The sequence below is a fragment of the Acinonyx jubatus genome, chromosome B1 (genome assembly GCF_027475565.1).
Source record: "Acinonyx jubatus isolate Ajub_Pintada_27869175 chromosome B1, VMU_Ajub_asm_v1.0, whole genome shotgun sequence".
NCBI classification, from domain to species: Eukaryota; Metazoa; Chordata; class Mammalia; order Carnivora; family Felidae; genus Acinonyx; species Acinonyx jubatus.
Window position 1 is genome coordinate 64497938 of NC_069382.1, and position 23958 is coordinate 64521895.

At 32.3% G+C, this 23958-nt stretch overlaps 1 protein-coding gene across 3 annotated transcripts in view; it reads left to right on the forward strand.

Annotated features, from left to right (window-relative positions):
* Window positions 1-23958, forward strand: part of FSTL5 (follistatin like 5) — a 781763-nt gene that overhangs the window by 136209 nt on the left and 621596 nt on the right. For 2 of the 3 annotated variants that reach the window (XM_053216758.1, XM_027068355.2), the window contains exon 3: window positions 17635-17668. In XM_053216758.1, the coding sequence (XP_053072733.1) occupies window positions 17635-17668 (34 nt within the window). The remainder of the gene's footprint in view (window positions 1-17634; window positions 17669-23958) is intronic. The other variant, XM_053216759.1, reaches the window with a different exon arrangement.

Genomic DNA, 23958 nt, shown 5'->3' on the forward strand with positions numbered 1-23958 from the left:
TCATACAGCACTTTCTTTAGCTCCCATCTTAATATTTCAGAATTACTGTATGGTTTTCTTTTTAATCAAAGGATTACTTAGTAGTCTCATATTTATATTCTAGCTATAGGGTGCTAATTTCAGCATTCTTGTGATATTATTCTAATATTATTGATTATCTGATTAATTATGTACAATTTTCTTATTTTATATTATTCTTATATTATTAAATGTTATTATTTAAATATAATATTATTATTAATAATTATATTATTCTTATTAAAATATTCTGGTAACTCATAAATTAATTATATTAATTTCAGGTGTACAACATAGAGATTTAATATTTTTATACATTACAAAATGATCAACTCTATAGCTCCAGTTAACTTCTGTCACTATACGCTTATTACATTATTGAGTATATTCCTGTGGTGTAAATTATACTTCCATGACTCATTTCTTTATAACAGGAAGTTTGTAACTTTTAATCACTTTATCTTTTTTTCCTATCTCCTACTCCCTTCTGGTAGCCAGTTGTTTGTTCAGTGGATCTATGAAAGTGTTTTTTGTTTTGTTTTGTTTGTTATTATGTTTTTAGATTCTACATACAAATGAAATCATACATTATCTTTCTTTCTCTATCTTATTTCACTTAGCATAAGATCTTCTAGGTCCAAGTTGCTGCAAATGGCAAGATTTCATTCTTTCTTATGGCTGAGTAATATTCCATTGTACATATGTATATCACAATCACATCTTTTCTATCAGTCATCTACTGACAGATGCTTAGGTTGCTTCTATATCTTAGCTATTGTAAATAATGCTGCAATAAACATATGGGCCCACATATCCTTTCAAATTAGTGTCTTTATTTTCTTTGGCTAAATACCAAGAAGTAGAATTGCTGAGTTATATGTTAGCTCTATTTTTAATTTTTTGAGGAATTTCCATATTTTTTTAGTGCTGCAATAATTTAATATTCCCATCAACAGAACACCAGGGTTCCCTTTTCTCCACACACTCACCAACACTTGTTTCTTGTCTTTTTCTTTTAATGTTTATTTATTTTTGAGATAGTGAGTGTAGCGAGGAAGGGGCAGAGAGAGAGGGAGACAGAAGATTGAAAGCGGGCTCTGCACTGACAGCAGAGGGCCCAGTATAGAACTTGAACTCACGAACTGTGAGGTCACGACTGTACTGAAGTCGAAGACTTAAACAATTGAGCCACCAAGGCACACCAGTTTCTTGTCTTTTTGAAAACAGCCATTCTGACAATTGTGATATCATGTGTCTTTGTAGTTTCATTTTCAGTTCTCTAATGATTAGTGGTAATGAGCATTTTTCACGTGTCTGTTACACATCTGTATGTCTCTGGAAAAATGACTACTCAGATCTGTGGCCAGTTTTTAAATCAGTTGTTTGGCTGTTTTGTTATTGAGTTGTAGGAGTTCTTTATATGCCTTGGATATCAAACCCCTATTGGATGTACCATTTGCACGTATTTTCTCCCATTTAGTAGGCTGCTTTTTCATTTGGTTGATGGTTTGCTTTGCTGTATAAAAGCTTTTAGTTTGATGTAGTCCCAATAGTTTATTTTTACTTTTATTACCCTGGACTGAGGAGACATATCCAAAAAAATATTGTTAAAACCGATGTCAAAAGCTTACTTCCTATGTTTTCTTCTAAGAGATTTAAGGTTTCGGGTCTTACATTTAACTCTTTAATCCATTTTGAATTTCTTTCTTTTTAATATGGTGTAAGAAAGTGGTCCAGTTTCATGCTTTTGCATATAGCTGTCCCAGTTTCTAGACACCATTTATTGAAGAGACTGTCTTTTCTCCATTATACTCTCTTGTCTCCTTTGTCATAGATTAATTGACCATAAAAGAGGTTATTTCTTGGGTCTCTATTCCATTCTGATCTATGTTTCTGGTTTTCTTCTAGTATCATTCAATTTTGATTATTGTGGCTATGTAGTATAGTTTGAAATCAGGGAGCATGATACCTCCAGCGTTTTTCTTCTTTCTCAAGATTGCCTTCACTATTCAGAGTCTTTTGTGGTTTCATATGAATTTTAAGATTCTTCTAGTTTTGTGACAAATGTTATAGGTATTTTGATAGGAATTGCATTGACTCTGTAGATTGTTGTGTGTAATATGAACATTTTTACAATATTCATACTTCCAGTTTATGAGCTCAGGATATCTTGCCATTTATTTTTGTTGTCTTCAATTACTTTCATCAGTCTCTCATAGTTTTTGGTATAAAAGTCTTTGACTTCCTTGGTTAAATTTATTCTTAAGTATTTTGTCATTTTCAATGCAATTGTAAATAATATTGTTTTCTTAATTTCCCTTTCTGATAGTTCATTAGTGTATAGATACAAAACAGATTTCTGCATATTGATTTTGTATCCTGCAACTTTAGTTAATTCATTTATTAATTCTAATAATCCTTTGATTAGAGTCTTTAGGGTTTTCTATGTATAGTATCATATCATCTGCAAATAATGACACCTTTACTTCTTTTTTACCAGTTTGAATGTCTTGTACTTCTTTTTCTTGCCTTATTGACATGGGCAAAACTTCTAATACTACATTGAATAGAAGTGATGAGAGTGGGAATCCTTGTCTTGTTCTTCATCTTTGAGGAAAAGCTTTCAGGTTTTCACCATTGACTCTGATGTTAGCTGAGGGCTTTTTGTATATGGACTTTATTATGTTGAGGTAGGTTCCCTCCATACCAGCTTCACTGAGAGTTTACACCAAAAGTGGATGTTGAATTTTGACAAATGCTTTTTTTGCATCTATTGAAATAACCATATGATTGTTATCCTTCATTTTGCTATGTGCCGTATCATGCTTTTGATATGCGGATGTTAAACAATCCTATTCCTGGAATGTATTCCACTTGGTTATGGTGTATGATCCTTTTAATGTATGGTTGAATTTGGTTTGCTAATACTTCTGTTGAGGATTTTTGCATGTATGTTCACCAGAGATGTTAGCCCATTTTTTTTTTGTAGTATTTTCTGTTTTAATATTGGAGTAATTCTGGCTTCATAAAATGAGTTGGAAGTGTTCCTTCTTCATTTTTTTGGAATAATTTAATAAGTATTCATTATTAAATGTTTGGCAGAACACACTGGTGAAGTCTTCTGGACCTGGATATTTGTTTGTTAAGTTTTTTGTTTGTTTGTTTTTATTTTTATTTTTATTTTGTTTTTTCTGACTCAATTCCAAGTAATTAGTTTATTCAGTTTTCTGTTTCTTCATGATTCAGTATTGGAAGATTATGTTTCTAAGAATTTATCCATTCATTCTAGGCTGCCTATTTCATGGCAAATAATTTTTATACTATTCTCCTCTAATTCTTTTTCTTTATTTTTTAAAAAAATACTTATTTATTTTTGAGGGATAGAGACAGAGTGTGAGTAGGGAAGGGCAGAAAGAGAGGGAGACACAGAATCCGAAGCAGACTCCAGGCTCTGGGCTGTCAGCACAGAGCCTGATGCATGGCTCTGACTCATCTCTTCCAATTCTTTGTATTTCTATGCTGTCAGTTGTAATTTCTCCTTTTTCATTTCTAATTTTATTCATTTGGGGTTTCTCTTTTTTTCTGATGACTCTGTCTAAAAATCTGTTGATTCGGTTTCTCTTTTCAAAGAACCAGTTCTTAGTTTATTGATCTTTTCTATTTTTTTAGTCTCTTCTTCATATTTATCCACTCTTATCTGTATTGTTTTCATTTTCTACTACCTTCAGGCTTCATTTGTTCTCCTTTCTGTAGTTCCTTTAGATGTAAAATTAAAATGTTTATTTGAGATTTTCTTGTTTCTTGAGGTAGGCTTGAATTGCATTGAAGTCCCTCTTAGAACTGCTTTTGCTGTGTCTGAAAGATTTTATGTTGTATTTCCAATTTCATTTATTTAAAGTATTTTTTTTTATTTTCTCCTTGATTTACTTGTTGACCCTTTCATTGTTTAATAGCATGTTGTTTAGTCTCCTTATGTTTGTGTTTTGTCCAGTTTTCTTCTTCTACTTGATTTCCAGGTTTATACTATAGTGGTTGGAAAAGATGCTTGATATGATTTAAGTCTTTTTAAATTTATTGATACTTGTTTTGTGGCCTAGCTTGTGATTTGTCAGAGAAAATGTTCCTTGTGCATTTGAAGATGATATATATTTTTCTATGTTGGTTGGAATGTCTACGTGTCATTTAAGACTACTGTTTCCTTATTGATTTTCTGTCTGAATAATCTATCTATTGATATAAGTGGAGAGTTAAAGTCCCCACTATTATTCTATTACTGCCAAATTACGCCTTTAGGTCTCTGAATATTTTTTGTATATATTTTGGTGCTTCTATGTTGGGAATGTATGTGTATTTCCTTACTTTTGAAGTGAGTCTTTTGTAGGAAGTATATAGATGAGTCTTGTTTTTTGTTTGTTTGTTTGGTTGGTTGGTTGGTTTTCATTTGTTTGCTTTTTAACCCATTCAGCCATCCTATGTCTTTTGATTGTAGAATTTAGTCCATTTACATTTAAGTTAATTATTGATAGGTATACACTTATTGCCATTTTGTTCATTGTTTTTTGGCTGTTTTTGTAGCTACTCTCTTTTCCTTTCTTTTCTTTCACTCTTCTCCTGTAGTTTGTTTTCTTCAGTGAAATATTTAGAATCCTTTCCTTTTTTCTTTTGTGTATTTAATATAACTTTGTGTGTGTGTGTGTGTGTGTGTGTGTGTGTTTGCGTGTGGCTACCAGCACTACACACATAACATCTTATGTATATAACAGTCTTTTCCAAGTTAATTGTAGGTTAATATTGAACCCATTTCAAAGCTATATTTTTACCCCCCCATTTTATATTTTTGATGACACACATTACATATTTCTATTTTACATATACCTTAACTAATTATTTCATTTTAATTAATTTTACTTCTGTCTTTTACTCTTTATACTTGCTCTTTAAGTAGTTAATCCACTGTCTTTATTATTTTTTTTACCTTTTCTAATGAGTGCTTTACATAATGTGTTTTCTTCTTATTATCTAGTGCCTTTCTTTTTACCTTAGAGAGGTCCTTTTAATACTTCTTGTAAAACCAGTTTAGTGGTCATGAACTCCTTTAGCTCTTGCTTATCTGGAAAATTCTTAATCTCTCTTTTAATTCTGAATAGACTTGCTGGCTAGAGACATTTTGGTATCTTATATTTTTTTTTCAGCACTTCAAATACATAATGCCACTCTCATTTGACTTGCATAATTTCTGCTCAAAACTCTGCTGATAGACTTGTGGGGTTTCCTTTGTACATAATATATTGCTTTTCCATTATGCTTTTAAGATTTGTTTCTCTTTGGGTTCATCTTATTTGGCACTCTTTGTACTTCCTGGACCTGGTAATTTCCTTCTATAAATTAGAGGAGTTTTCAGCCATTGTTTCTCCAAAAACATTTTTCTGGCTTTTTCTCTTTCTCTTCTCTTTTTGGGAGCCTATAATGTAAATGTTATTCAGCTTGATGTTGTCTCAGAGGTCCCTAAAGATTTCCTCACTTCTTTTAAGTCTGTTTTTTTTTGTTTGTTTGTTTAATTTTGCTGCTCTGTCCAGATGTTTTCCATTGTCTGTCTTACTACTTACTGATTCATGCTTCTATTTCATGTATTCTATTTTTGAACTTCTTCAGTGCATTTTTCCATTCAGCTGTAACTTGTTTGCTACTTCTTAATATTTTCTGTCTCTTTTTGAAACACTTCCTGTGCTCTTTCATTTCTGTCCCAAGATTAATGAACATCTTTTGATCATTACTTTGAACTCTTTATCAATGAAGTTGAAACTCAGGGTGCTTATCTCACCCATTTGGGTCTCTGCTGAGCAAGGAAGACAAGGATCAGGACATTCATTCATCCTGGTTGTGTCTCAGTCTCTGTGTGGGTTGGACAGGATTCAGGCACTCATCCAGCTCTGTTGTGATTTAGGTATGTTAGTTATTTTGATCCTGGTAATTATTCCATGGTATATGTTTTTGTGTGTGTGTATGTGTGTGTATTTGTTTATATATGTAATATCACATTATACACTTCAGATATATACAATTAGATTTGTCAATTATTCTTCAGTAAAGTTGAAAAAAAGTAAACAGTTGTAAATAAAATGCCCTAGACTTCACTCACCTTTAAGTTAAAATTAGGATGATATTATAATAGCTGCTACCACTTATCTGCCCAAGCAGGAATGAAAATCCTATTAAATATTCTTTTACTTATTTTAAGGGATATCTCACTTGGGGATATCATCTTTTTAAGATGGCAGTTAAATTAATGGTTTTGTCTCCGATATCATGTAATCACATTTGCTTGAAAATGTTGTTGTGTATACCATGGTTATCATCTCCTAGAGACCTCCATGAACCCACAGGTTGAGAATGTAAGTAGGGGAAGCTAGACCATGACTTTAGTCACCTCCATGAGATAAAATATATAAATTACTTAAACATTTCTTGCTATGTAGTAAGAGTAATGCACGTGTTTTAATATTCCCCTTATTTGTCATTCCCTCAGGCTCCCCTCTCCTCTCCACACACCACCCCACCCCACCCCTCCACCCCTGCCTATCTCCATTCTTATTCCCCAAGTCTTATCTTCTTTTCATAGACTTGCACCCAGTCCCTCCACCTGTTGGGATGAGCAATGGTTGTGTTTATGCTTAGAGGTCATCTATTGACCTCTGTTGTGCTTATCTTCCCTATCAAGTTCCCTTGATTGCCTGTGCCCAGAATATCTTATACTCTGGAATACTTGGCTATAAGTCTTTATATTTTCTACATTGCAGGATATATTTTTTGTACAAAATACATTTTCAATAATAAATGTGGGTTATTGGTAGCCTCTGAAAAATGTATACTACTAGAAAAAGCTTACTATACTCCAGATCACTGAAAATTTACAAATTGAATCATTAGATTCTTATAACAATTATAATTTAGGATCCATTTACAGACTTAATAAATTACAAATGTAAATCTATTAAGGGATAAATTTAAAATGGAAATAATTCTAATGTAAATGTATGCATTTTAAATAATAAATCTTCACTAAGACTTCATTTCCATGTCAAAATCATTAATTAGTGATTTATGTATCTATTTATTCCAAATCCATTAATTAGTGATTTCTGTTAGGAAAATCATCATTATTGTTCACACTTCAAAAGCACACTGTGAAAACTGTTATAATAATTGGCGTGTTTATTTAATTTATATGGCTCTTTACCAAATAGCTTTAGCTATACTTAAGTAGTCATAAATATTCTTCTGAAAATAGGAGAGAAGTTTCTTGAATATATTTTTATATAATACTCATGTATAAAGAAGTATGTAGGTAAGCTATGCTTACCTCTTCACTGTTTCTCCAAAAGGATTAAATATTTTACAGTTCTGTGCTTTTGCACTGCCTAATACTCTTTTCCCCATCGAATTAGTTTACTACTCTTTGATTCTTAGCTCAAGCAACAGTTTTCACTGTGAATTCTCCCTTTGCTTCATACTCAGCATAGACATTTGCTCCTCCCATTCTTGTTTCCACATTATCCTATAAATTCTTTATTTTTTTTCATTCTATAAATTATTTATCATTGTTTAGAATTAATAGCTATCAGTCTCGCCAGACAGAATGTAAACTTATGAGATCAGAAATTTATGTTATCCATACTTCACACCTATCTCATAGTATATATATTCTAAACAAAACTTCATTCAAGGGGTGAGTAGTTTAATATGCTGATACCTTATTAAAGTGGTAACATAATCATAACATTAATAATTTCTAATTATATTTTGAATTTCTTCACACAATAATGCGATAAATGGATAAAGCCAGTTAGAATGTATATTATCAATTTAAAAAATGTAATCTCCTCCATTCTCTTTTTAGAAAAAAATGATCAATGTTTTAAAAATTAAATAGGTATGTCTTTTAAATGTTTCCATATTTATGCTGGATATCCTTCGCAATGAAATATTGTATACAATACAGAATTAAAATTGTCAAACATACTTAATTTTAGATATATTTTCTTTCCATTTCAAATTTATAGCTCCAAAACAGTGGCCCATCAACATAATATTAATTTTAGATTTCCCCCATATTTCAACTCGAAGTCTAATAGTGTAAAACAATGATGCTATAAAAAGGGACTGCAGAATCATCATTTTTCTTTTAATATTATAGGTTAAGTTAAATAACATTTTTTCCTCCTAGAAATTTTTAAATTCTCAAATCTTTATTACCATAAAATAAAGTAAATAATTTTATACTTTGTATAGAGAGGAGTACATATATATGTGTGCACCATGTGTGGACTTTTAAGTGAGTAATTTCTCTTTTGATTATTTTAATCACCTACTATCCTTGTGAGTCTTTGCATTATTTTCTATATAATCTTTCTCACTACCTAATTCCTCATTTCTACAGGCTATTTTTTTCTGCCCTAAATGCCCATAATGCCTTCATCTAGTTAAATCCTGATCATCTTTTAAGATCCAGTTTGTTTATGTTTTTCATGAGTATATGAACCAAAGATGTCTTTTGTGACACATTGTGAGAATTCTTATTACTTGTATTTGGCACAATGTGTAGTGATAGTTTATGCATATGTCATATCCATTTAACTTGAATACACATACTCTTGTTAAAAAAACAGACAAAAATATTTCCAATGTTTACATTAGATTTAAACCATGAATATAATTATATATTTTTATAATAATTGATTTTATGTTAAATGTAAATACAAATACATTTCCATCATGAACTTCTAAATTTAATATTTAAAAATTCAGTATGTATGTAACAAAAGGATAATACAAATATTATTAAATATGGATTTGATTTATAAGTAAATTCAGTTCTAGTTTGATTTTTTTCAAGTCCTGTGCATGTGTCTTGTTACCTAGCTTATGACTTTAGAATTGAAAGTAATATTGAGGATATCTATCAATCCAATAACAAGTTTTTTTTTAATCTTTTTCTTACTTAAAATCACATAAACATATCAAATATAATATGAATTGGCAATAATAAGCACTATAATTTTGATATTGGAATAAATGACTTTACACCAATGTATTGAGTCAAGAAAGAAGCAGATCTCTATTAACAATGTGTAGCTTTTCCGGTCATGTTTTGAATATCTATATGTATATACCTGTATCTATACCTATCCATATAAATCTATAAAACTTATAGCATATATTTCTGATCAAATGTTTTGTATGCTATATTTTAGATTATATATAAAATATGTCTTTAAAACATAAGCAAGTTACTTTGACTCCTTCATGAAACGTTGAAGCCTACTAGTTGGCCAATTTTATCATCCCATTGTGCATTTACCATGAGACACTATTTGCTATCTTGCAGTCTTACCATGCACTCTCATAGTTTCTTAACTTTGTTCAAGCTATGTTTTCTGATAGGATCTTCTTCCCATTGCTGTAGAGATGAACTACTTATTCTTACAATCTCATCTGCTCTCTGTATTTCCCAGTTTTCTGCATTCTCAAAACTTCCTTTCATCTAAGTTAAAAAGAAGACATTGTTCCCTTGACTGTGCTCTCAAGATTTTATATACATTTCCACTCTCGAATGTCACATTTTATTTTACGTATTTCTTGAGTGTGTGTCTGTCCTGCCAACAGTTTGTTAAATTCAAGTGTTCAGAGACTCTATTAGGAATAGTGCCCACTCTTCTGCAGATACTCTTCTAAATACTGTGGGTAAACCAGTTAAGACTGCAAAGTCCCTTTTGCTCAGGGAATATACATTCCAGTAAAGGGAACATAAAATGAACAAATAAATACATATTCCAGGAAGTAGCAACTTTTGTGTGAAATGGATAAAAATTAAGAAAAGCAGCTAGTAGTGGGGGTGTTGTTTTAGAGTGGTGAAGGTTGAAGCTTGTTGAGGAGGTGATATTGGATCAAGAACTTATTCAAATTCTAAGGGGAAGTATTTTAAATAAACGATCCTAAAATTGATTAAACTAAGCAAGACTGAAAATTTGCCATTGAAGTTTACCAAAAATAGGTCTGTATCTCCAAGATTTAGGAAGCCTGATATACTGCATTTTCATTGCCAGTAGTTCTTATTTTCGAGACATTTTATAATTAAATTGCCACCAGCAAAATAGGTTTTTAAGAAAGTGTGTGCATATGTGTATGTGTGTGTGAACATGTGTGTGTATATGTGCATTGAGAGCCTGAAAGAGGGAGCTCCTGTGTTCATGGGCATGCATGCGTCAGAATAGAAGAGATTTGCGACAAGATTGTGGTGGAGTGGTTCTGCTGAACGTGTCCTATTCTTGGCTTACATGAAATTAATATTGCTTATTATTAAATATTAATATTACTTAATAGCTCTAACATAAAAAACTTTAATATTTTACATTTTAACCACCTAGCACATGGAAATGTTAAATATATATATTGAACATGAATAGTCTACTGCACATCAACATTTCACGACTTTTGTTTGGTGGTATTTGGTAAACAATAATTGTGTCAAAGAGAAGGGAAGAATCCTGAGAAGAAATTTAAACTAGGCAGCTATCTAAAACTAATAATCTTTACCGTTATGTTTGTTTGCCACCAAAATTTATATTTGTGTATCCTTTCTCTCCATCCATTGACTGTTTTCACTGTTAAGGTCTATTAGTCTTTAGTCTTAAGTTTAAAATTATATACATTTACCTGAGTTTCTATACAATTAATGTATGTGTGTACATATACATGTATATACAATATAAGTTGTGGCAAGTATTTCTTTTTTTAATGTTTATTTTATTTTTGAGACGGAGAGAGAGACAGAGTGTGAGTGAGGGAGAGGCAGTGAGAGAGGGAGATACAGGATCTGAAGTAGGCTCTAGGCTCTGAGCTGTCAGCACAGAGCCCAATGTGGAGCTTGAACTCACAAACCGCAAGATCATGACCTGAGCCAAAGCGCTTAACCTACTGAGCAACCCAGATGCCCCTGTAGCAAATATTTCTAATCACATTTTATGCAATGCTGTATGTTAGACTATATATATATATATATATATATATATATATATATACACACACACACATATATATACGTATATATGTGTGTGTGTGTGTGTGTGTACATATATATATATATATATATATATATATATATATATATAATGATTTAGCTTTGGTGAATGATGAGAATCTATTTGCTTCAATAACAAGTGTGGATCATATGTATTGAGAGCAAGATTACTTTAACCAGGACATATCACTTCTGGGTACTTGAGATTTATTTGTTTCTTTTGTTAATATTTAAGTTTTAAGGTTCATTATGGACTTGATTAAATATGCCAGTAAAACTATTCAGTACATTTGCCTTTTCTTAAATCTCATGACACAAGTGGTTTCTTTTTTGTTTGTTTGTTTTGCGTTTTTTTTTCAGTATGTGATTAACCTAAACACAGTTTGAGTGTTCTTTATTATACACTTTAGGCAATGAAAAACAAATAAAGACAAAAAGACCATTTTCCCACCATGAATTAAAGAAAGTATGTAGTCTCTCAGAAAGTCTATAGTTTTCTCAGGAAAAACAGTAGCAGCCTAGAGATCCTTTCTTTCTCACTATTGCAAGGGGAAAATGCTGCATTTTACGTACTTGATGTTCCTTACTTCCTTCATGTAGTATAGACATTATTTTTCTGTATATTCAAAAGAAAGACTAAGTATACCTCTTTAAGGGACCAAGTCTATCGAACCTGTACTTGCTTCATTCTTATATCCCTCTTTGTGAAGGAAAGCCTGTGGGATGACCAAAAAGCACTTCATTAGTCTCATTAATCTACAATATGCATATGCAAATTGAAAATAAGAGTATCATGGGTATTACTTGAATGAGGTTCATGTATTTTTTTTTAATGCTTAATTATTTTGACAGAGAGAGAGAGAGCACATGCATGCTGGAGCTAGGGAAAGGCAGAGAGAGGGGGAGTCATAGAATCCCAAGTAGTCTCCGTGCTGTTAGTTCAAAGCCCAATGTGTCATTTTTTTTTTAAGTGATTTAAGCTTTATATTATGGAGTGAGAGGACAATTCACTGTCTAATGTTTATAACAATGCTGTTATGATGGAAATGATTCACTTAGCATTTAGATGGTGTCTTCTCTTTCTAGAGAGCATGGACTTCTCAGTAAGAAAGAAGGAACCAGGTAAACTATGAAGATATTGTGGCCAAACATTTACTTTTAGTGCCTGATGAAGAGACATCAGTTTTTTATGTTATAGGAATCATGAGATGTTAGTAAATGACATTCTATAAATCCAAATACTAGATAAGAAATATTCTTAATAATATCTTATAGATTGAAGATATGATTCTGCCCTTAAATGGAAGTAGTAACCTGTACATTAGTGTTATATGGCCATAGTCTTGTTTGCTTAGATACTTTAGAATCACAACATCTCATTTTAAAAATTATTGTGTCCCCAACTGGACTTAATTTTATACTGGCTTAGCTAGTTCTATTTATTATGTTCTATCTTTTTATATTTAAGATATTATACAATCATGTGTTCTTTCTGAATCCATACTACTACCCAGATTGTCTTTGCCAATCTTTATCATACTGTCTGCAAGGATCTATTTACTCATTTCTACCATTAAGCTGGATTTCATGGAGTCTATTTATATAATTAATATAGCACTTTGGGATTCTTCCAAGAAACAGTGTAGTACAAAGTAAAACACAAATGGTTTGCTATTATTTAATTTTGATATGTTGCCAAAATATATTTCTTATTTTAAGACAAGATCAATTTATCAGAAAGTCTTTTGAAAGAATATTAAAATTGAGTTATGCCAAGGGATTGGCATTCTACCATTGCAGACGAGACTAAGTTTTACTAATGTAAGAATGTTTTTCAAGTGTATCATGAGTCCAGGATAACAAATCTTTCTGATCTTTTAAAAGTTATCACATAATTAAATAATCACATTTTTCTCCTTAATATTTCCCCATTAAAAAATTAACATTTAAAACATGAAGTAATGGCATATGAAATAAAATTCTGGGAAGTATATTGTCAGGTGAATAAAGCAACATTTTAGTCATAGAAACAACTTGGACAGTTACTACTTTGAAAATCCTAAATAATGTTCATTAAGTCTCAACTGAGATGGTTCTAGATCAAGTCTTGCAGTGAATTAAGTAGTTTATCCTTATTTGATTCTTACTTTACAGGTTTATTAGTCTCAGTCCATTAAATTAATTTCTATTTTTTTTCTTTAGATACATGCTTCTTAAACATTTCCAGTTTATAGAGTATTTAAGGCCATTTTCTTTGATAATTTATAATATGTACAATTCTGTAAATAGAAAATTAGGTTTTCAGAAACAAATACAATAAGATATAATATCCGTGAGTATTAAGCCTGTTTGACTATAGTCAAAATAAGGCTAATATCAGTATCATGCAAACTTATGATGGTAAAACCCAATTAGGATTTTTACAGTACCAAGCTGTCCTACACACCTAGTCTCACAAAAAGCAGTGCATTTAAAAATCTTCTTTATCTCCTCAAATTACTGACAAATCAGCCTACTTCATCACTCAGCCAACTGCCCTTCTAATGGATAAAGAAAATAAATCCTCACAGATTAAAAATTTTAAATTAATCATATCAAACCTATAAACCTCTTGCATCTATGCCTGCACCTCTCTGTGCCCACCTGTTATATTGGAGAAACTGGTTCTCCTCCTATCTAAATGTCTCCACTCAAGTTCTGTGTCACATTCAATAACCTTATAAAATCAGTCATACCATCTCTCCCTTTTATCATAATCCTTTCCATTTCTACTATGTACCCCCCTCATTTACACATTCTCAATTCTCACTGATATAGATAATATAAAACTAAACATGAAACAAAGAGATGAACAAAAACAAACACAATACCTGCACAGATTTCACTTTACTCTCTAGCCACAAACCACCCGGGTCTTTCTTTCCTTGCAAGTTTCTTCCATTCCATTATACATTGCTTCCTTTGAAGTCAATGGTTACATCTATGTCACTTTTTCTAATGGGCATTGCCTTAGACATAATCATACTTGGTCTGTCAGAAGAAGTCTATACTATTGAAAATTTACCCGTGTATAAGATATTCCCTGAGAGTCCATCATTCCACCTTTTTGTGTTTTTGTTTTTTCCTCCTATAATTTGTCTATTCTTCTATTCTCTTTTGTTGTTTAATTAAACTTTATATTTTTCTTATATTGAATATATATATTCTTATATTTCTTATATTTCTTATATTGTTTCCAGTACTCAATTCTAGATCATTCAACTATACGTTCTCCAGATGCAGTACTGATGATTTATACATAGGATGGTGGTTTCTAAATTTATATGTCTTGTTGACATATCTCTTATGAGTTCCAGACATTTTAACCATCTGCCTACTTTGTGTCCTCAGAGTTATATTTAAAGTAAAATAAAAGTCAGCATGTTCAAATATCAAATCCATGAAAAATTCAGGCTCTTCATCTCTTAAGAGATAAAGTAGATAAGGATTACTTTGAGCAACTAGAAGAATGGAGAGAGGAGGAAGATGGAGATGAGAAAGATGGCCAAAGAAGTAAGGAAAAATCAGAAGTTCAGTTTTGGATGTGATAAGTGGGCTGTTATTAGACATCCAAGTAGAGATGTCAAAAATACATGTATGAGGCTGAAGTTCAATGGAGAGAATTGGCTAGAGATATAAATTTGAGAGTCGTTAGGAAAAGGATGGTGGTTAAGGCCATAAGAACAGATAACATCACCAAAGAAGTGAGATGTGTATGGGAAAAGGTAAGGGTTCAATATCTCCAAACCTAGTATTTAGAAATTGAGGGGATGAGGAGGAATCAGTAAAGGAGATGCAAAAGGGGTGGTCAGACAAGAGAAAAATTCACAGAGTGAGACAGTATCAGAAATCAAGTGAAGAAGGGATAGAAATCCTTCTCATGACTCAGATCCTTGAAATCACCCTCATCTATTCTATATCTCACACCCCAAATTTATTCTGTCAGGAAATCTTGACAGTTATAACTGATATTTCAACTCCACTGTTATCACACTGTTTTATGCCATTATCACTTCCCATCTGGATTACTGTGATACTCTTCCACCTGGTCCGTCTAATTTTGTCCTTGCCCTGTTTAACCTATTTTAGTAGCCAGAATGATTCTACTTAAATGAAATTAAGATAATGTTACTCCTCTGTGAAGAAACTTCTGATTGTTTTCTCAACTATCTCAGTGTAAGAGCCAAAGATCTAACAAGTGTCCCAGGTCCTAATCTAACTGACCCCTATTAGCTCCCTTATTGTATTTTCTACTAAATTCCCCTTACTCAGTCTAGTTTAGTCACACTGGTCTCCTTGGTAGCTTTGACAATGCCAAGAATTTCTGTACCTCAGGAAATGTACAGTTGTTTTTCTCCCCTAGAATATATTTTCCCCAGATAAATGCTTGGAATAATATCTTCTCATTTCACTCAAAATTTTGTTCAAAAGTCATTTTATCAGTTGATGGACATTTTGGCTCTTCCATAATTTGGCTATTATTGTTAATGCTGCTATAAGCATGTGTCTCTTCGAATCAGTATTTTGTATCCTTTGGGCAAATATCTGGTAGTGTAATTGCTGTCATAGGGTAGTTCTATTTTTAAGTTTTCCAGGAATTGCCATACTGTTTCCCAGAGTGACTCTTGCCATTTATAATGATGTGAATGGAGCTAGAGTTATTATGCTAAGCAAAATAAGTCAATCAGAGGAAGGCAATTACCAAGTGATTTCACTCATATGTGGAATTTCAGAAAGAAAACAGCTGGACATAGAGGAAAAGAAAAAAAAAAGAGAGAGGGAGGCAAACTGTAAGAGAATCTTAACCATAGAGAACAAACTGAGGGTTGATGGAAGGGAGGTGGGTATGGGGATGGGTTAAACGAGTGGTGGGCATTAAGGAGGGCACTTACAGGGTGTAAGTGATGAATCACTAAATTCTACTCCCGAAACTAATATTACACTATGTGTTAACTAACTAAAATTTAAATAAAACTTGAAACATAAAAAAGACATTTTATCATTGTAGACCTAGGTAAAATTGCAGTCAGTTATTCTAAAACTACCTTCTATGACATATCTTTTTTTCTAAATAGAACTTATTAACATTTAAGCAGTATGTTACTTTAAGGACTTTTTTTGTTTGTTTGTTTTATTTGTTTCATTTTGTTTTGTTTCTGTTTTGTTCATCCTTTGTAGACTTATCACCTAAAGCAGTGTCTGGCACATGAAAGCAATCTATACATATTTATTCAAAGAACGAATGATTCAATGAATGAAAGAATCAATGGAATAAAAGGAGGAGAGAGGACAGAGAGATTATTTTTCATTAACAAATACCTCTTTGGAGAATTTACGCTTGCTTATCTTATATTATGAAAGAATAATGTATTTTTAAATCAAGTAATTAAAATTTAAATTTTAGTTTAAATGAACAACAGATATTCTAAATTAAAAATAAACCTGAAGTAGAAAAAATCAATTAGCAAAAAACAGTACAGAATTCAAAAACAAAGGCTGGATAAATTAGGCAAAGAGAAATAGCACATAAAGTATTAAAGTCTAATAGAATCATACATTGGATAAGGATATTCCATAAAAATACATTTGTCAATATGCATTTTTGTTCTCAAATCTGACTCTGGGATTAATGCCTGCCACAAAATAAATTCTTAATATTTTTCATTATTTTCATAAATTTTACCAAAATTTATTGGCATTGATACATTTCTGAAGTATGTGTATCTATATCTATATCTATAACTATATCTATATCTATCTATAATTTTTATTAGACATTTATTTCAAAGTTATTTTTAGTGTGAGGCCCTGAAACTTTTAGACAGAGTAAACTGTGCTTGAATATTAATTGAGAAGTTATAGAGGGCACAATTTCTACTTAAAAACTTGAAAGCAAGCTAATTCTTTTGGGGTTGCCTGGTAACTAATAAGGAGTATGTCAAATTGAAAGACAGGTCTGACTGAAGCAGCCTTTGAATAAATAATAGAATTGTTGTCAACTTTAGCCTTAGAGAAATGAGGCAGGGACCAATTCTAAGTTAAACTGAAGAAAAGACAGTTGAAATGTCTTTTGTGTTTTTTTACTGAATTGTCCACTGTTTGCCCTTAAACATTTTTCCTCACCACCAATTTGTGATTAATGTGGAGACATTAAAAGAAAATTCTGAAGATATCATTCAATATCTGTTGAAATTAAATGAAAATGCCCTAAGGCATTTGAGAGTCATGATTATTTATTATTCATTACCATTTATTTTTTTATAAATCCATATTAATACAAATATATATATTTCTTAAAGAAATATATGGACACTAAGAATGATTACTGCTCTGATAAAAGATTTGACATAAGTGGCTTTTAAGGTGAGAATTGTGTTACAATGACTCTAGGGTATATGTACAACAAAATACCTGGACAAGTCTTTAGTTACAATGATATGCTGTATCAAGCTGTTGATCACATACTCACAGATTTTGACCTATTTCTGTTTTAATTCCAGCAGGAAAAGAGTCAAGAAAGTTCAAGAATCAAAGGTAAGAAATGGCGGTTTTAAGATCATAGTTTCATAAATTCACGTGAGTATAGAAGAAAAAAAAATCATGCAGCTTTGGAAACATAGTTAAAAATGAGGAAACAATAAGAATTCAAAATCTTCAATGTGGTTTTAAGGGCATTGTGAGCCCTGTGGAAATTCTACAAGGTCACTGGGGATCCTCTGTTGAGGTTTCCTTTTTTTCATACTGTGCTGTTGGGAACTTCAACCTAATTTTCTGTTAGTTCTCTGAATTGTTCTCCTGGAGTTCCTCCATCAGACATTGTCCAGAAGAGCTGGTGTTCTGTTACATCTATGATTCACCAGATAAACTTTACAAAATATGTCTCATGGAAGATCTACTATTAAATCACTGCTATCTTATTTTATTTTCTACGAAAAAAGCAAGAACATTTATATATATAAAGTTGGCGGTAGCTTTTAGTATGGCGTGGTCAACTCTAGTTAGACATAGGGAAACTCTTTTCCCCACAATGACACTCTTATGTTTTGATGTTTGTTTACTTGTTGAGATAATCAATTACTCTAGGTAGATTGTAGTTCTTCAGCAAAAGGTTTCCATTCGCTTGTGTATGCAGATCGTAATAATGAATCTTACTGATTTTTCCTGGGTTAATTCTTCCAGCCTCTCCATTCAGGTGCTGGTCCTTCTTATTGCACAATTTGGACATCCTCACTCACCAATCCCTTTCCAGTAGGCGTTTAGTCACAAGCCTGACTATGGGCTGAAGTACTGTTTTCCTGTTTCCTTCTACCCTTTTTGCATAGGAAGATAGGTTTGTTTTTATTTTACTTTTTCTTGGAGTTCTACAAAACCAAAACTAACATCAAAACCAAAAACCAAAAACCAAACCAAAAACTGTGAAGTTACCAAGTATACATGTACTTCTGAAATGATGAAGGGGAAATTATTTTTCTGAGGGTCTCTAATTTGACAATATCAACCCTGCTTACTAATAAATCCAAATAGAATATTCTCTGCACACTTCCCTGCAAGCAATTGAATTACTCAATTTGTTTTCCGTGTTTGGTTATCTGTGTCTGCATTCCTGAAGAATATGAAAAGGTATACTTTTTTTTTTATTTTGCTAGGTATGTTTTATTCAAATGAATTATGGAAGACGGCCCTTCCAGGGATTCCCAAACTATTTGTGTTCTTTTTCAGCAAACTGAAGTATGTCTTGTTATTTTATATGTGAAATTATTACACTTATTTATCCTCAAAGCACTCATATTAACTCAAAGTTTCATACTTTTGTGTTACAAAGGGGAATTTCTATTCCAAGATGTGCTGTATGATGTGCATTTAAATGATATGTGCATTTTAAGCATATTGAGTACACATCTTCCTTCTCGTGAAGGGTCCCAGTGTTTCAAGTTAAACTTAAATCATATTTATAATTCTGTTATAGTTGAAATAAGTTTAGTATAGCTTTCTTCTTGATACCTTATTGTCTTGGGATATATAAATCCTATCATCTGAAGTAGTAGAAATTATATTTTTTCAACTAGTGCCTAGTAACATGTTTTCTTTTATAATGTAATAAAATTTCAAGATGATGTTTGCCACTTATTTAACTGTTATTGGCTGACACATGGTTCAGAACTCTCACATAATGGCTTGTAGGCTACTGAGTTGTAAGTAAACCATTGACATACTGTTTTGTTGGGACCTGTTGCCTAACTCTACTTAGAACTCAGTATTTTTCTTGACTATTTATGGGAATCATCTTGAAATGTTTTTTTTTTTTACTGGAAATTACAAATGGCATGAAAATGTCTTTAAAGTTTAATATTAAGAAAAAAAGAATTGAATAAAACAGTTTACATATTGATAGATGAGAAAAATTCTAAAAATCAAATATTGTACATATTTTGGTAACTATTGAAATGTGAGTTATGTTCTCTTGACGTTAGTAATCAATTGTAACATCTAATTCCCTAGACTTCCTGACTAATTGGTATTCTTATTCATTAGGACATGTTTATTATATAGTCAAGAATATATGCAGGGGAAGTCTTTAACCTTTTAATTTTCTGCATTCTGTACTTATTCTTGCTTATGACAAAAATTCCATCCTCATTATACCAGTGACCTGAAATCACATAAATTCACAAAGCAGTCCAGTGAAAATCAATCAGTCTTTCCTCTGTGTACATGGAAATATATATTGAAATGTTTGGAAACTTGCAACTCTAACCCTGATTAATTATTTGATACACATGCTCTTATTCTAATATTATTTTGAAATACCATAGAATCCAATATGTACATATTCTAAAATTATATTTATATGGAATTCAATTGACAAAATGAATTTGGGTTCAATAGTATAACATTGGATTCTCAATTGATTTCCACATTTAGATTGCCTATGTTGTCAAATGAATTATAGCTTAAGCTCTGGTTAGTACACAATTTTGAGGTTTACAATTATGTAAGATATCCTTTCTTAACGTTCCATTGACAAGGATAGCAGGATCATCGTATTAACAGGTGTAAAAGAATGATCAACTCTTTGGGAAGCCATATTTCACACTGGTCTTCAGTGTCATTACAAATACATTAGGATAGGATATATTATGTGTTTAAAATTCATTAAATTTGAGGGGTGCCTGGGTGGCTCAGTCAGTTAAATGTTCCACTCTTGATTTTGGCCCAGGTCATGATTTCATGGTTGGTGAGACCAAGCCCCACATTGGGCTCTGTGCTGACAGTGTGAAGCTTGCTTTGATTCTCTCTCTCTCCCCTTTCCCCATTTGTGCTGTCTCTGTCTCTCAAAATAAATAAACTTAAAAAAATCCGTTAGGAAATTGATAAATATTGTTAGGAAATAATTTCCTTTGAAGAATAGTTCATTACAAGGAGCATAAGTCAGTTGTCCTCTGCCAATATTTCTCAGGGGAGTATTTTAATTTGTGATTTGCTTATTCATTTATATTTAAGAGCCTCTCTCTAGACTTCTCAGTGATAAAACAGTAACTGTTTGTGACAAAAAATAAATGATTCTTCCTTTACAAAAAGCATAAAACTTCTGTCAACTTAATTGAGCTTTGAATTTTCCAAAAATAATTTAAAATACTACAATCAGAAGGACAATATCACTATGCAAAGTTTACATATGGTTATGCTGTAGTATGTTCCTGAGTATGTGCTTGATCTTCTGTTATTAAAAGTATGTTTGTCCATTCACCAAAAAGATTCAGTTCTTTTTTTAAATTTTTTAATATGAAATTTATTGTCAAATTGGTTTCCATACAACACCCAGTGCTGAGCCCAACAGGTGCCCTCCTCAATACCCATCACCCACCCTTTCCTCCCTCCCACCCCCCCATCAACCCTCAGTTTGTTCTCAGTTTTTAAGAGTCTCTTATGGTTTGGCTCCCTCCCTCTCTAACCTCTTTTTTTTCCCTTCCAACCCCCATGGTCTTCTGTTAAGTTTCTCAGGATCCACATAAGAGTGAAAACATATGGTATTTGTCTTTCTCTGTATGACTTATTTCACTTAGCATAACACTCTCCAGTTCCATCCACGTTGCTACAAAAAGGCCATATTTCCTTCTTTCTCATTGCCATGTAATATTCCATTGTGTATATAAACCACAATTTCTTTATCCATTCATCAGTTGATGGACCTTTAGGCCCTTTCCATAATTTGGCTATTGTTGAAGGTGGTGCTATAAACATTGGGGTACAAGTGCCCCTCTGCACCAGCACTCCTGTATCCCTTGGGTCAATTCCTAACAGTGCTATTGCTGGGTCATAAGGTAGATCTATTTTTAATTTTTTGAGGAACCTCCACACTGTTTTCCAGAGCGGTTGCATTCCCACCAACAGTGCACATCCTCACCAGCATCTATAGTCTCCTGATTTGTTCATTTTAGCCACCCTGACTAACATGAGGTGGTATCTGAGTGCGGTCTGATTTGTATTTCCCTGATGAGGAGCGACGTTGAGCATCTTTTCATGTGCCATCAAAACCCTAGAGGAAAAGCAGGAAAAAAACTCTCTGACTTCAGCCTCAGCAATTTCTTACTTTACACATCTCCAAAGGCAAGGGAATTAAAAGCAAAAATGAACTATTGGGACCTCATGAAGATAAAAAGCTTCTGCACTGCAAAGGAAACAGTCAACAAAACTAAAAGGCAACCAGTGGAATGGGAAAAGATATTTACAAATGACATATCAAACAAAGGGCTAGTATCCAAAATCTATAAAGAAGTCACCAAACTCCACACCCAAGAAACAAATAATCCAGTGAAGAAATGGGCAGAAAACATGAATAGACACTTCTCTAAAGAAGACATCCAGATGGCCAACAGGCACATGAAAAGATTCAGTTCTTTTATCATGCATTTTTCCTTCCTCTCTTTTCAAGTGGAAACTTTTAGCTCTTCTCATTCAGAAGTGATCAAAATAAAGTATATTCCACGTTCATTGCTAGTTATATGTTGGGGGACACTGAGGACTAAAGTTGGTTCCTTAAGAGTCACTTACATGGCATCTATTTCTTCATTGAAAAAAATTTTAATGTTTATTTCTTTTTGAGAGAGAGAGCGAGACAGAGAATGCTAGCGGGGGAGGAGCAGAGAGCAAGAGGCAGACGCAGAATCTGAAGCAGGCTCCAGGCTCTGAGCTATCAGCACAGAGCCCAATGTGGGGCTCAGACTCAGAGACTGTGAGGTCATGACCCGAGTCGAAGTCAGACACTTAACCAACTGCGCCACCCAGGCGCCCTAACATCTATCTTTTCTTAAATATCTAATATTTGTCAGAGATTGGATTGAGCTTTTTACAGGTATTATCTCGTTTTAATCCTCAAACACATTATTAGGTAAGATTTAGGATTCCAACATGACAGCACTTGTAGAAAGCACATCTAAAGTAAATAATTCAGAAAACTATTATCATTTTGTTCTATTTTTAAATGGGTCGCATTTTATTTAACCAGTACCAATTATACATTAAACACATTTAGCATGCTGTTATTAGTGATGCTTTTTTACATTTTCATGGATTTGATACATATGATTTTTATTATTTATGTATTATTTTTCTTTAATGGTATGGTGTTACAAATATTCCCCTACTGCTAATTTGTATAAATACTGCTCAGGGCTTTGTAACTTTAAGAAAAATTTGATAGTGATACATGTGGCATAGTAATGTTCTAAGGGACAGAGGAAAGAATTGTGCCAGCTTGTTCAATAAATATTTGTGATCTTTGACAAGTGACTTAACCCTCCAGAAGTAGTTCATTTTTTCTAGTTAATATTAACATAACATACTCCATGATATCAATAGTCATTTTATATGTATGGAAGTCTAAGGCTTATACTTCTATAAAAATGTTGGACAATGCTATTATTAAAAACACTTATCTCTTGAAACTCCATAAATCTCCATAGGTTCTATATAGCAAGTATTATGTCATAGATATTTGACTATGAGAGAAATGTAAGCTGCACAATTGTTCTCCCTAGATATACACATTCGTACATGTAGTGAACAATAAAGACAGCGTTATGTTAAGACCATACCTAATGAAATTTAAGGTGTGTGTTTGGGGGTGCTTGGGTGGCTCAGTTGGTTAAGTGTCTGACTCTTGGTTTCGGCTCAGGTTTGTGGATTCAAACCCCATATCACACTCCGTGTTGACAGCACAGGGCCTACTTGGGTTTCTCTCCCTCTCCCTTTCTCTCTGTCCCTCCCCTGCTTGGGCTTTCTCTCTCTCAAAATAAATAAATAGACTTAAAAAAAAAGGTGTATGTTTGGGACAATAAATACTATGGAACCTGTAGTCGTTACACACAAGCACATACACACACACAAGTCATACATGCTGTTTACTTTTATGCAACTATGTATTTAGATTCTTTTATTTCCTACAGCACAAAATTGCCAGTCCAGAGCACTGAAATGATGTGATACGTACAGGGGTGGAGATATATATATATATATATATATATATATATATATATATATACACACACACACACACACACACACACACACACATATATCCATCCATATATAGATATCCATATATAGTGTATATATATATATATATATATACATATATACTTATATATATATAATATATATAATTTATCTCTATATATTATATACATACATATACATTATATATGCATGTAATATTGAATTGGAATGCTAATAAACTTCTAATCTGGGTTGCCTGAATATTCAGAGCTCTTTTCACTAGAATAATCTCACAGAGTCACTGAGGTTAGCTCACTTCCTTAATATCA